The sequence below is a fragment of the Bombus pyrosoma genome, linkage group LG10 (genome assembly GCF_014825855.1).
Source record: "Bombus pyrosoma isolate SC7728 linkage group LG10, ASM1482585v1, whole genome shotgun sequence".
In the NCBI taxonomy this organism is placed as follows: domain Eukaryota; kingdom Metazoa; phylum Arthropoda; class Insecta; order Hymenoptera; family Apidae; genus Bombus; species Bombus pyrosoma.
The window spans coordinates 4,837,668-4,851,963 of record NC_057779.1 but is presented as its reverse complement, the minus strand read 5'-3'; the positions used below and the strand labels follow the sequence as shown (position 1 = coordinate 4,851,963).

The following is a 14,296-nucleotide window of genomic DNA, read 5'->3' as shown; positions in this document are numbered from 1 at the left end:
TTCCTTCAGATCTTTCCCTTTTTCTTCATTTTTATTTATCTTTTCTCGATAGCGATATTTCTGGACACTTTAACGTTGCCTCCTCTATCTGCCCTCTCTCGACGAAACGAGATAAATACAGACGATCCGATTTGTAAATGATCGGCAGGACGATCGTTGAGTATCGTTGAGTATCGTTCTATACATTAGCCCATTCGATAGATCGAATTAAACGAAATTATATGTTGCTTTCCGTTTGCGATCGAATCCGTTCGACAAGTCTCGGAATTGGGAGCAGTGGTAGTGTGGTAGATAATTTCGTCGATGAAACGGAACTAGGTAATCGACGATCAACGAATCGGATCGTTGCTTCACGATCGATGAAATTGGAGTAAAGATTTTTCCAAAAACTTTCCGATCTAGGTTAGATAGGATCGACGCGAAAAATACTCTTATCGATAAAGCTATTTGTAAACTATTGCGATCTATAGAGATTCATAGGAAAGGTACGAGAGCGTCATCGATCATTCACGATCGTTTCTTGAAACATCGACAAGTTGATCATGTGCCAAACAGGTGGTTCCTGGTTGACGCGGGGTGAAACTACGCGAAAAATAGAACTGGCCGGAAAAATAAAGAAGAAGTCCACGGTGTAATTGGATCGGAATGTTCCGCACATCACCAATTCGTGTGGCCCACCCACGTTCCGCATTCTCGTCGTCACTGATACCTCTTTCAGCCGTGATTATCAAACTCGACCAGTGATTCGCGTATTCTGGTCCGGTTTGGAAATCGTAACCATGGCCGGCGAGAGAGAATTACGGGAACACGGCCATGGTAGATTTAGGCGGTGGTCTCGATTTCACGGTTTCACGGTAAATCGCCATTCCATCATACAGATATTTCAGGAACGCCGGCCGTTTTATAAATAGCTGGAAAATGAAAATCGCCCGTCACAGGAGGATGTGATCGCCTACGCGGATTGAGAATCGTGGCGGGCGGTAACATAATATCGGCCATGAGGGGTCCGGAAGAGGGACGATTAAAAATATAACGCCGCTGAAAAATCGGGTCGACCAAAATAGTGGAATATCACGAGGATTCTTCTGGCGATGAGCTTTTGGTGTATCAGCCATCGGTTTGAAAACGTCCATGGTGATCGTAAACGTTCGATGATCAGCGATAGATCGCTGATACCCGATTAATACATTGCCACGATGTACATTTTGAACTTTAATTCTGTTAAGGCACTAGCCAGGAAGCTTCGAAGACGATCAGGTAAATATTAGCGTCCCCGTAATCCCATAAACGTTCGTAAAGGGAAGCCCTGAGAAAGTGTCGCGTCTGAGGTAAACGACGAGACAGGAGTGCGATGTATACGTATATTATTTGCAAGCGAGTACGAGATTGATATTTTGGGAGACCCCACGCGAGGCACACGGCACCAATGAACGTGCCAGAGAACTGTGAGTATTTTGTGCGAAATTGGGATCGCGTTTTCTTACCCCGTCTCCTTACAATTCTTTTTCCCTCTACAACGTAAGATTCCAAGATTTTGGGGATAACAATAGCGGGTCCAAGATCGCCAGTGGCCTCGGCCAGAGTCGAGGCTGAGGGATATTATGCAACCGTCGCGTCGCGTCAGTGGCATATTTTCCATCGTTTCATGTTAGAACCAGGTGGCATTTGTTTTTTTATTTCACGTAGAATGAATCTGATACCAGTCGGCGAGTAATTTCGCACACCGCCGTTGTCTCGCGGCCAAAAGCGAATGGCCATTAGTTTTACGACTTCGTCGCCGCTATTCCAGGTCGGTTATTTGACAAATAACGAGCAAGAATTCGGAACCATCAGTGAAAACACGAGACACCGTGATTTGTGAGTATACCGTCGTTGTTTCGCGCGATCTCGTTTCTACACGCACCTTCTTAACTATTTAACGACCTGGTTGAAAGTTAAAATCTATTTTATAACTGTAATCGTGGTTAATACGCAGAGTTTAAAATGTATTGCGATTGCCGAGTGTTACACGAAGCAAGTACGATGACGGTGATTAGAGATGGTCAGTGTTAGTGAGGGAGAATATTCGATAACGCGACTCCTATCAAATTGTCTCGAGTTCGAATCCCCCCTAGTGAGGTTGGAAATTAATTTCTCTGTTTTTTCTGTGCACCTTTTGGTATATTAGATCTCTAACAGTCAGCAATTAGTAATTTCTTCGAAAATAAATATTCCTAGGATTAACATCGATCTTTGGGATTTTCCGAAATCTCAATTTCTCCCAATTTCTCGATAATTGAGTAGGTGACAGCGACATTGAGTCGAGTAAAATCATACAAACAGCGGGGATAGTGTGTATGATCATTTTCAATTGTATTTCACTGTCTAAAAAGTGTTGAATGAATTGGGTGAGTGTTGGGTGAATTGGGTACTCGGAGAGAGACGGGAGGAGCTTCATTGATTGCGTCATTACCCAGAAAGCTTTGTTTCGATCGGGATCCGGTATCGAGTACTGTATCCGCCCAGTTGCTGCACTCACATCCTCCGCGTCCCAATAATCTTCGTCCTCGAACGAGGACACGGACCTAGATCCCTTTCTCCTCTTCTTCTCGTTGACGTCTTTCGAGTCGGAGTCTGTTAGGATGTTCCGGATTCTCTGATAATCCTCATCGTCCGCCTCCTCGAAGCTGGATATTTTCAGCAGACGCGCCTCATCCTTGGATCTCTCAACGGATGAAGTTGCATTAGTCATCGAGAAGTTATCTCGAGCGCCGTCGCCGTCGTCGCTGGCCTTGTCCCTGGAACCGGATCCGAATCTTCTATTCTTAAAGGTCCTTCTGCCAAAATGATCCCGAGTCGTGAGATCTCTTCTGCTCTCGGACAGACCCAGAACCGAGCCCTCCAGTTCCGTCGAAGCTTCCAAGCTCGGTAGTTCCTTCTCGAAACTGGTCTGCACCTGGACGGACACGCTCCTCCGACTCTCTGATCTGGACATCGTGGGACTGTCTGGGGGCGACGTGTTGGTCCATTCGTCTCTCTGGTAGCTGTCGATGGTCTGAACGGAGATATCCGACTTCCGTCTCTCCGGATCTCGGTGCCTCTTCGACTTTCTCGCCGTTAAATTCTCGGCGCTTCTGCTCACCTGTGCGTCCTTCGATTTCAACCTCGTGGGCTTCCTCGTGATCGTGCCGGAGGACTTGATCTTCTTCCTCTGACTCGGTACTCTTACCGATTCAACTTGATGTTCGGCCGCGTTCGGTTTCTCGGAATGAATCGATATTTCGGTTTCTCGGAAACTTTCGGAACTCTTCGAAGGTTCGGGAGACTTGGAGCGAGACTTTCTGATCGGTTTCCTGGGATATTTCCTTCGCTCGTTGCAATCGGACTCGTCTATCGAGGATCCGCCTTCCGAAGGACTCTTGTATCGTTTGATCATTGGAATCGATTCGAAGGATCTCATTGTGGGCGCTTCGTTTCCGGAATCGTTGTCGAACGACGTACCCACGTCGCTCGAAGCTCCCGAACTGGACAACGGATCGTCCAAGTTGAAAGGAATCGGCGTCGGTACTCTGACGTATTTCTCCGGTTCTGCGGTTATCACGGATAATGGTCGGTCTCTCGAACTACTTTCCGTTCGCCAGTTTTCAGCCGCATCTTCGTAAATATCTCTTTCGTATAGATCCCTGTGGTCGTCCTCCGCTTCCGCTTGATCCTCTCGAGAATCGCTCGCTTGTACCAGATACTCGAAATCTGGACTGAGCCTGGAGTCCGGGCTTACCCTGGAGGGTAACAGGAAATCTCTGGTGCTGCATTCCGACAACGCGCTGTAGTCAAAGCTCTTGTCCAGGGATCGCAGTTCGGTTCTGATTCGTAAACTGTACTCGTGGAGATTCTCCAATTTGTGCTTGGCGCCACGAGGCAAATTCACGTCGGTCGAGTGACTGAAGCTACAGATGGAATCATGAGTGCTCATAGTATCGTTCGGCTCGTGATACGAGAGACACGGTGTGGCTGGTTGATTGATCCTGATCACGACGCCGTCGGTGACGTGACGTAGGCAGGCGAGCAGCTCCAACATGCCGACGCACCCGATCAGTATCGACATCATTAAGCCCATCTCGAAAAGCGTTCTTGGATTTTCCGATGAGAAACGGTAAGAGCGGTCTTCTATCGTATTATCATGAAGAAACGATATTTCTCTACGCGAATCACTTTACAGATAGACTATGTTACGTCACGAACTCGACACGTCAAATACCCATACAGTCGGCGATGCTTCATCCTATCGTTCTTTTTCCAGAGCTCGTCGCTCTTCGGGAGCATAGAAGGGGCCCCTCCAGGATGATCTACGAGAGAAGTCCTCTCGGAGACATACACCGGAATTCCTCGATTTCGGAGGGCGAAGGGTATCTCGGTGATGTGCGTGCTACATCCATAAGATATCCTCGGGATCTGGACCGAACTCTTGGTGTCACTCGGGTAATCCTCTGGGCTGACGTCACACACCCGGGGGACGAAAGAGAGGAAAGAGACGAGACGAGAAGTTAAAACGACTTCCTAGGGGGGGCACCCACCACCCACGCGCACCCACTGGTCCACAACGGTGGCGTAGCCCGTTTAGCAGGCTGAAAGGCGTCGCGGGCCCTGGCCGAGCGGCACGTACTCGAGGAGGCGGTGATCACGCGATTATCGGCTTATCCATGCGGCCGGATGGCGGCCAGAGAACTGTTTTATTTTCCGTGGGCAAACCGTTCGGACCCGGGGTAAACTAGTGGCCGTTCGGCTCGTTATGTCGACGTAACGTTCGACTTGAGGAGCGAACTGTGGCTAAGGCTAAAGTTAGCTCGAATGTCCCTGGACGCGAATCTCTGTCCTTAATGCAGCGTACGCGTCGCGATCGATCACTCGCTCGAGATAATTAACGGAGCCCGATTTGGCAGTCGCCGCGTGCGACGTCCGATCATCGGCCGCGCGATTAATTGCGATCGATGCCGAGCTCTAATGAGCCAATCCGTTAACCATCGTTCCTCGTCGTGTTCGGAAACGTTGGCGCGGGGGCGTCGTTTCGATATCTGCACGACGTCGCGACGAGAGAACGAGAGTTTGGCACCTTTGGTCGCGATCGTTTCGCAAAAACGAACGATTCGCCGCTTGCAATTTGATTCGCGTCCAAGCGCATCTGTAAAATCGATCATACAGCAACTAGCACGGTCAGTGCGAGCTCTAGTCGCCGCCATTCTTTTCGTTTACGTCGTCCCATCTTTCGTCGCGAAACTTTCGAGCGAGAGAAAGTTTCCAGGATTCAAGTTCAATTGCGGCGTGACCTTTGATCCGTTACGTCGATCAATTAACCCAATCCCATTCATCGTTGCGCTCTCTCTTTCTCTATGTTCGTTCGAACTCGACGGAGCTCCGGCGTGGAAATTCCGGCTTGTTTACGTGGCCGAGATGCGCGGCCGAATTTCTGGCGTTACTCGGACGACTTTATTTTGGTTACCTCATCGGTTACGAATCAACGAGTCGAGCCGATCTTCGATACACGTTTTGCGCGCGGTACGTCTCTCTGGCGCACGTCCAAACAGATATCGAAACACCCAACGTCCAGCTTATCGAACTCTCGATGATCTATATTTGCGCCGTACCGCAACACTGTCCGATTGTTCCTTAAAAATCGTTTGCCTTCGTTTGTATGCTTTTCGTCCGACCGTATCGACGTATAGAATAAGATGATAGAAATCGATAGGCTAGGAAAAAAAACGCGATAAAGTTTCGAATTGCGTATCATGATAGCGTATGACGCGTAAACACTGGCGTCACGATGGCGTCAGTTTTCATTGCACGATTTATCGAACACGATCCGGTGGAGTAAATTGATTTACGATTACGTTTCCCGCGCAGAGAACACCGCTGGTTATGCAAAACGACTGCGTCACGTTCGTTTGATCTGTCGTGTAAATACGAAGAAGTGGACGGAGCGATTCCGTGTGCTTTTCTTTCGCAATGATCGAAGGAGCGCTGTTTGGATTATGAGTATCTTTATTTCCGGAGCTAAAAGAGGGTCCAACGGGACGAACGAGAGCTTTGCCCTCTGCCTCTCTCCATACTTGATCCATCGAATCTATTTCTAACGTTAGACAGGATTTTTCCTGTAATTTGTATAGTTAATCGAGTGGAACGACTTCTGAATGGAAAGCGTCGAACATACGATAAGCAGGCGCAAGGTTATCGCTCTCTGCCGGAAAGAAGATCTCCACGTCTCATGAGGTTCCTGCTGCTGTCGAACGAAAAGCTGGCCGTGTGATCGATGGTCGAATCATTTCGTCCACACCTGGCACTTGGTCGAGTAAATAAATCATCGACGAAAATAAAATTCCGTCCTCCTCGTCCTATCTAGTTTCCTTGTGTATTTACATCGAGGAACGACCCGAAACAACGTAGCGGCAATCGTGGGCCGCGACGATTAATATTCTGATTCACGAAACGTTTCTGCCAGCGAAACTGCACTCGTCTCGTTGTTTTCACGACATAGTTCCAAACTTCCTTCCCCGGTTCAATTTGCAAGGTTACGGTTTTCTAGTCACGAACCATGGAATTAATTTCTCGTTTATGAATCGTTGGTTTGGCAAACAGTCGTGGTTGGACCTTGACCCCTTTCGCTCATGGATCGACTAGAAATCGTACACGGTTTGTTTGAACAGCGAAACGAATCGAATCGACGTTCGTTCGAAATGGAAGAACGTGGATCGATCTGAAAATGCGGCCGTAGAAGGCGCGACATTCCACGGTCGTGGCGAAGGGTCGAAATTAGTCGACCCGATTGCCACGAAAGCCGGTTCTTCTGGAGGGAAACGGAACAATGCCAATGTTATTTCGGTCGATGATCGAACGTGTGTGCCATGGTCGGAGAAAAGCGTGCCACCGGATCTCTACGAAGTCATTTCGCGAGCCGACCGAATTAGACCGCTGAAAACTTTGCAGCCGTTCCCACTGTTCCTAGGACGACCCTTCGTTCCACCTTGTGTCAGGTGCATGGAATCTCTTGCTCAACGAACACGCTTCCAGCTTGCGATTTAGCGTTAGCGGCTCGTCCACGCTTTTGTGACCTTCTCGAATAGCCTTTGGATCAAAGATTAATATCCGAACGCGCACAGCTATTTTTCTACATTTTGTATCGTTGCTCGGATCGAAATTGATTCTGATCTTGCGTGAAACTTGGACGAGTCGAGTAGAGAACCGAGCTGAATACAAAATGCTAAAAACAAAAGCTGCGATCTTAGCTTGCCATCGTATTATATCGAATGTCCGTAGCGCAGGCGCCCGCGTGTTTACGCGAAATAGGTTGATGGATACACTTTTTTCGATAATCGCTCCGAGAATAGCCAACCTTCGACGCTGCATCGTCCATCGTGTTTATTTTCCACGATTCCTTGCGTGGAAACTTTCCTTTTAACTGTCTGCGATGCTCGAAGTTGATCGTCGCGGCTCATTTTGGAACCGGTCGATACGCGAAGAACGCTGTAGCAGCAGAGAAGCGGTCAAGTGCAAAGACCTAAACAGAATGCTAGTCGTACAGCTCTATGTTTCCACGACTTATCGCCCAAGTTGCTCGGTTTCGTTTAAGTATTTTTGACGAATGAACGCGGCTCCGGTGACCTGAATTCGCGTCATTCATCTTCGCGTTGCAACAGCAATGCGCTATTTTCGAAATTGCTCTCGTACGCGGCTTCTAGTCCGAACGATCGATCCTGTCTGCTATAATACTCCGAAGCGTTCGCTCGATGAAATGTTACAGAAACATCGAACGTTAATTGCTCTCGAAAAACACTTTTATCCTCCGAAGCGAAACTTGGATGGAAAAATAGTAACGCGTGGCTTATACATTTTGTCATCGATAGATCATAAACAAATTGTCGCTATCCCTTCGGATGCGCTTGAAAGCGCAAACTGCGAGACGACGTGAAATACAAAGCGTCTTGCTATTCGCTTTTCCATTCGGAACGTTCTTTCGTTTTCTAGCTGCGACGATCGAGCAGGATGTCCGATCGATCGGAAGCTAACCCGTAGCGTTCCTAGCGCGAGTTAGAACGGTCGAGCGTTCGAGGATGCACGCTCGCGGGTCAAATGGAGGCGCGTGAGACAATTTTTGCGCAGTAGACGCGTAGTACGTGAACCACGACGCTCCCGAAATAGACAACGCGGTAGAATTTTACGACGGCGACGCTATAACGACTTGTTGCGTCACTGTTACGCCACGCTTTTCTATAAAGGCCGTTTGTTTCCCGTCGCAGGCTCAGACCGTCTTCCGAAATGATCGTCGATGATGCTCGAGTCTCGCGCTTCTAAACCTGTCGCGTGTTTTTTATCAGAAATATTCACAAGCTTGCCGACGCTCTCGCCGAAATTCCTAACGAGATTCTACCGAGATCCGGTTACGATTACGTTGGCCGTACGCCCGAATACGAACTGGGAGGGAACAATGCGAATGTTCGTTGGGTGTTCTGTATTTTATTGTCAGACAGAGTGAAAGAGTATTGATCGTCGATCGACGAAAGGCTATTGATCGTCGATCAAACGAGTCTTTTGAGGATCGAACGTTGCCCTCGGCGGGTAGTGGCTCGTGTGTGGCTGAGTGTGACTCGTTTCACTTACCGAAACTAGAGACCACTGCTTTTACTGCTGCAGAAAAAATCAAAGACGATCGCGAAGATCCGAGAACGCCGGTCTCGACGTGGCTCGCGCGAATCAAGAGGACGGGAAACGCGACTAGATTCGATCGAAGAGGGAAGAACGGGTTGGTCGATTATTCTCGCGGTTTGCTAGGCCTTTCGTTCGCCTCCAATTGACTGACTCTAATAAAAGACGGGAACGGTTCTCGGTGTCTGGACACTACGCGATCGTGGTGGGAGCTTCGACAAGAAATCAAAATAGATTACCGACCGGCCGCAGGTACGATTAATAGGGTTTCCGGTTGGAAGAAAACCAATTCGGACGTGTTAGACGAACGAGAAAGGTGGTAACAAATTGTAACAGCTGAAGCTTTGTAGCATCTCGACTTAGCCACGTTCCAGAGAAACCGTCTTCCGTTCGCATCGAAGTTTTTCGATTCTGAAAAACTTCGGTTTAGGACTGTCACAGTTTGAGTTAATAAAAAAGAAAAAGATGAAATATCGACAAGTTGTTTGATTATCCCAGTCATTTCTTTGAGAAGAAGAAACGTGGAAACGCGCGGTACTCGATTGATCGTATATTTGAGTAACGTTTAATACAGACATCGAAACGAGTGAGCAAAGTTATTAGTCAGCGACGAATCGAGATAAAAAGATGGTAGGTTTGGCCAATTCGCGTTTCTACAACATAATTCGCATTGCGCAGTGGCCATGGTGACGAACATGCTTGTACGATGTTCGGCTTCAATCCTACACGATTCCTATTTCCGTCCATCTAAATAAAGCCGAAAGCGGCCCAGTTCCGGCGCAACGCGCGAGACAACGCCTCGCGATTGCGTTGCACTTCGTATCATTATGCCGCAGATATTTTAACAACAGTCAGACTGTTTACGATTAGCCAAGAGCGACGTTTAAACTGTCGCGAGAGCTCGATATCTGTCAGCGAGAACAGCGAAAGTTTCCAGACAAGGGAGAGAAAGATTCTGGAACAACCGAATAAATCGTTTGACGATTGCATAAAATTGCACGGTAACTTGTATATTACTCAATGAGAATTTATTTGCGCCGGTGATCGCGTCAATGTCGACGGTAAATTGTTCGTAAGTTCGGAAACGATGTTCTCGTACACTTAAGAGCGGTAAACAGGCCCGAGCTTGGCACGAATCGCGATTTACGCGCACCTTGACAGCTGACTGTGCGCAATTGGGTCACCGGTGAGATTTCAGGTTTTCTTAATGCGAATGCAATGCCACCGATGCAATAAAAACGCTCGGCGGAACGATGCAAAGTACCTTCGCAAAACAGTCGCGCGCGATCTTTCGTTTTTTCGCTGGATCTTAACCGTAAATGGAAAAATCAACCGCGTGTGGGACGACGAATCAGATACGCTTGAAAGAGTAACAGTAAAGATTGTTGGTTTCGTGAAAATTAATTAAAAACATATGAATTATCGCTTATTCCGCGCGAACGATTCAGTATTTCCCGCGTTAGAATTCGAAACGTGCATCGAGATTCGTTTCTATGTATCGATGGCAACGATCGATGTTAGCAAACCTCTACCGTCGATAAAGGAGATTTCAGTAGATAAGAACGTTTCGTCACGGAGTGAGCTACGGCTATCTTACTAGCGCCGCACGGTAAGTTTATCTGATCGGGTACGGCCGGTACTATTTGCTCTTTCGAGCGGGAAATTGAAAACGTTTAGGAACGTTTCATTAAGCAATTCGCAGCTTATTCTCACTTTCGTCGACTTAAACGTTGCCATAAATTGTCATGGAAATTTCGATTACCGAAATTTGCCAGCAAACGGCAAATAAACGTACTCACCTCGTCGCAAGCTGCGCACCTGGGTTTCAGCTGTTCGGCGTAATGCCTCTCGCAGAACAGAGTGTCGTCGTGTACGCAGTAAGCGAGATCAACGAGAAGCTCCTTACACTCTGTGCATCGGAAACAAGCAGGATGATACAAAAGACCCAACTTGCTCGCTGATACGGCGAGACTACCGTATTTCAGGGGTGCGTGACACGCGCCGCAATCCTACAAACGAATCAAACATTCTTAGTTTCGTACTTCGATAGAATCGCATAGAATAATAATTAATAAGATACTTACGAGATTTCTCTCGAGTACTTCCTGTACGCTTCCGATATCCAACGCGATCTCGTTCCTCGCCGCCATAAAATCGTCGGCGCTACTGGCATGTTTCGGATTCAAATGGCGACAATAAGCTCTGGCTAAGTCCTGCTTAGGTAGCTGAATCGCCAATTGTCGGTCCCTGTATCGTTCCCCAGGCGTTCCTAGCCTGGGTACGGATATCTCCGGCAGCATGGAGAAGTATTCTTCCACCTGTAACAAAAGGGAAACGAGGGTGATGTAGCGCCGATGTAATTTCTAAAGAAACAAGGACGGATCGCTGCAAAAACTCGCGTATCTATCCAATGCCCAGTAAGATATGGTAAACGCGAGTGAGTAGCGGAAGGAACGAAAGATAGAGCATCCGTCGATGATAAAGACCAGCTCCTGATAATTTACGCCGAGGGTTTTAGAAAATATTGTAAACTGCAAGCGCGCGTAAACGTGCTACTCGGCCGTGAACGCGTAACGCAACGTTTTTCACGATCGTATTACTACCGTATCTCGTTATTAGAGAGTTTGTTCCATCTGCAGATGGTATCCTCTCGACGTAATCGACCAGATAACTCCCGACAATTGCAGAATTTCATGCGTTACGATTGTTTGTTGAATCTCGGCGGTTGCGTCAAATCGAGACGGTACGCGCGCGGTTAAACGGGATCGAGCAGGAAGCGATTATCACGTTGCACGGAACGAGCACGGAGGAAACGATCGCGATTACCCACCTTGTGAGCTGGTAGACCAGGAGGAGCCCAGGCGAGGCCCTTCTCCCTGGGGTCGAAAGCAACCGGGCACGAAGATTCTTCGCCTTTAAGGCCCAAACGAGACCTGACCGATACCCATTCTTCGTGGCACACATCGTGCGCCTCTCGGGGACACTTGCAACTGGTGCAGTTCTTTCTGAAAAGGAGAAAGAATCTCTCAGTGATTCGTTACTTTGCAAAGTCATGCATCATTCATGATATACTCGGAATTTCTCGTGGTATCGAGCAAGAAGATTAATGTCTGTCTCCCGTTTAGGAAACTGCCTTAGTTTCCCCGTGGCTGTATGTAGGGCGAACACCAATACCTTAGCTGTGCGTATCTATTAAACCGAGAGGATACCACGGAGGCTAAATATTTGTCTCCAGTCTTTCATTAACTCCGGATACGTCCCCGTGTCCTGATAGAACCTTTAATCGAATCCAGTTTTATTGCGCTTTAACGCGAAGCGCTTCCTGCCGATGCTCTAATCAATGCAAACATCTGCGTTATTTTTTTCCAACGATGTCCTCGTTTCCTATTTTTTTCAATTCATCTACTGTTTCAACTTTGCAACTGGGATACGCTCGTTTCGTCAACGTTAACAACTCTCGATTCCGCGACCTGATTTTTCTTAGCGCGTAGAAAACTACGATATTAATTCCACCAGAAACAAAAAGACGTTTGGAAAAACTTTGCCTGCAGCAATCTGCCATTCGATTCGGGAATAACAGGGGAAAGGCTGATTGCGTAAAAGTCGCGACTCTAATTCCTGCCGCCTACGTATCACACGCTAATGGTCGGATCGAACGTCAATCGTATAATCAAGGGGATGCATTTGCCCTGTTGCTGGCATTCATCGCCGTTCTACCGCACCCTTCCGGATATATCAGCGACAAGGTCGACGCGACGCTAACACGAAACTCTCTTTTCTTCTTTCGTGCATTTGACCTCGATAATACGGCTACAAAAGCTCTCAGATAAATCTAACAAAAGGAAGCTTTATCCGGCGCTATATTCCGGGGGAAAACGAGGAAAAATAAGACGGGGAAGCGACGGGTGGTGCGGCGATTTGCTCACAAATCTACGAATTTCGATTTATAGAACCAGACGAATGGTGGAAACGGGCGAAGCATAGGCGAAGATCGACGCAGAGGAGAGCTCGTTAAATTTAACAGTGCCAGCGGACGCATTAATGGGCCGCCGTAAAATCGGGTTTCATAGAAGCGCGATTTCGAGACCGAGAAGACATTCGCGCTCGACGCAACTTGACACCTTATTTTCGTCGATCGAGCAACCGAGAACGAAAAAGATTCTTCGTATCTCGCTCGTAAATTCCCGAAGCTAAGCTAGTCCATCGAGAGGTCCTTTCGCGGGTCGTTCAAACTGCGACCGAGAGTTCGTAAAAGGCGAAGCACCGCTCTGTTCTTACGTGACCGCGAGAAACAACGATTTTTAGCTCGGCAACCTTTGAGGAATTATCCTCGTGGGACACAGCGAAACGCTTTTCATAATGTCGCGTCCATAATGTCAGAGAAATAGACGCTTTGTTTGCCAACGAACCATAATCCGCCCGTTGGCAAAGAGGTCTTGAGCGATAAAGGGTTCTCGCGGCTGCTACGGAACGGCTCGTTTCTCGCGCCTTTTTCGTTGACAAGGGGACGATAACGTTGAACATCCACCCGCGCGTCGTGTTACGTTCTCTCGATATTATACGAGCGGCGTGGATGTGTCCCGGCATTGCAGGGTGGATGCAAATTAACGTTGACGGCTCGTTAACTCTGCGAACGTGAAACGTAATACTCGCATGGTGGACCATAATTCATTCGCATTCATGGTACGCTGTCCTAGAGCCGTTTCAACTGGTTCGCTAGCGACACGCTCGTTTTCCTTTGCCCACGTGAATATCCGCTGACACCGATTCGATCGCGAATACGATTCCGCTCGACGTACGCGTAAAAAAGCAAATTTTCCATGAGAAACGCCGCGCTTTCGAGTAACGGACGTTTTTAAATTTGGCTCGATCGTGCCTCGCATCGAGCTAGTGAAAAACAACATCTACGGGTTTAACTAATAACGCGCCTCCTTCCAGTTAAATCTCGCTGCGAACCAGTCGAAGTGGCTCGCTACAATGCTCGAGTATAATCAACAACGGTTAGGAAGCACCATGCCCTGGTCTAAAATGGCATCTCGTAAAGAGCGACGAGAATCACGGAGATGCCATCGTAAAAAATTTAGCAGAATAATTTACGAGGTCCCACGCGCGTCACGCACGACTATTTGCGTCCTTTGGTTCGAGCAGCGAGACCATACCGCGCGATTAATTCCTCGGGCGATATATAAACCGAGCGATTTGTCCCGACATTCCACGATGGGTGATACAAGCGTAACGCGTGTAAGCGGCGCTGTTGGTGCGGAATCCGAAAAAACGTAAAACTGAAGAGACCGGAGCCAGAGTGGACTTATATTAATGCGCTTCTACCGCGAGAAAAGAAGCCGCGCGAGAGGAAAATTGCCCTGGAATCGTCGCCAGATCATCGAGTTTATTAATTACCAGCGGTGGAAGATAACGCGCCGACGTGGTTCGAAGGAACACGCGTAACACGACTCGTTAAACGACGTTAATTCGATTTGCACGAGGTGCGATTGAAGGAATCGCGCGCGTGTCACGCGGTCGATCGACCGGCTACATTTCTATGGCGCGGCGCTTCGCGTGCCAAGAAAGGTGCGCGCGTGAAATCTGGAAAAGCGAAAGACTGTGTCGTGAGAAGTAGTCG

General features: G+C 48.1%; 1 protein-coding gene and 1 long non-coding RNA gene across 10 annotated transcripts in view; one reads left to right on the top strand and one right to left on the bottom strand.

Moving 5' to 3' along the window:
- The window catches only part of LOC122571502 (four and a half LIM domains protein 2), a 70,042-nt gene that overhangs the window by 14,153 nt on the left and 41,593 nt on the right, over positions 1-14,296 (bottom strand). For 6 of the 9 annotated variants that reach the window (XM_043735320.1, XM_043735315.1, XM_043735321.1 and 3 more), the window contains 3 exons: positions 11,504-11,678; positions 10,758-10,991; positions 10,473-10,682 (listed from right to left, as the gene is read on the bottom strand). In XM_043735320.1, coding sequence (XP_043591255.1) covers positions 10,473-10,682; positions 10,758-10,991; positions 11,504-11,678 — 619 coding nt within the window. Of the gene's footprint in view, positions 1-2,452; positions 4,283-8,628; positions 8,813-10,472; positions 10,683-10,757; positions 10,992-11,503; positions 11,679-14,296 lie in introns of those variants that run through there. The other 3 variants (XM_043735325.1, XM_043735316.1, XM_043735317.1) reach the window with 3 other exon arrangements.
- LOC122571513 lies at positions 1,264-6,349 on the top strand. The gene is made up of 2 exons (XR_006318104.1): positions 1,264-1,857; positions 4,280-6,349. It is a non-coding gene; the product is annotated as an uncharacterized LOC122571513 (long non-coding RNA).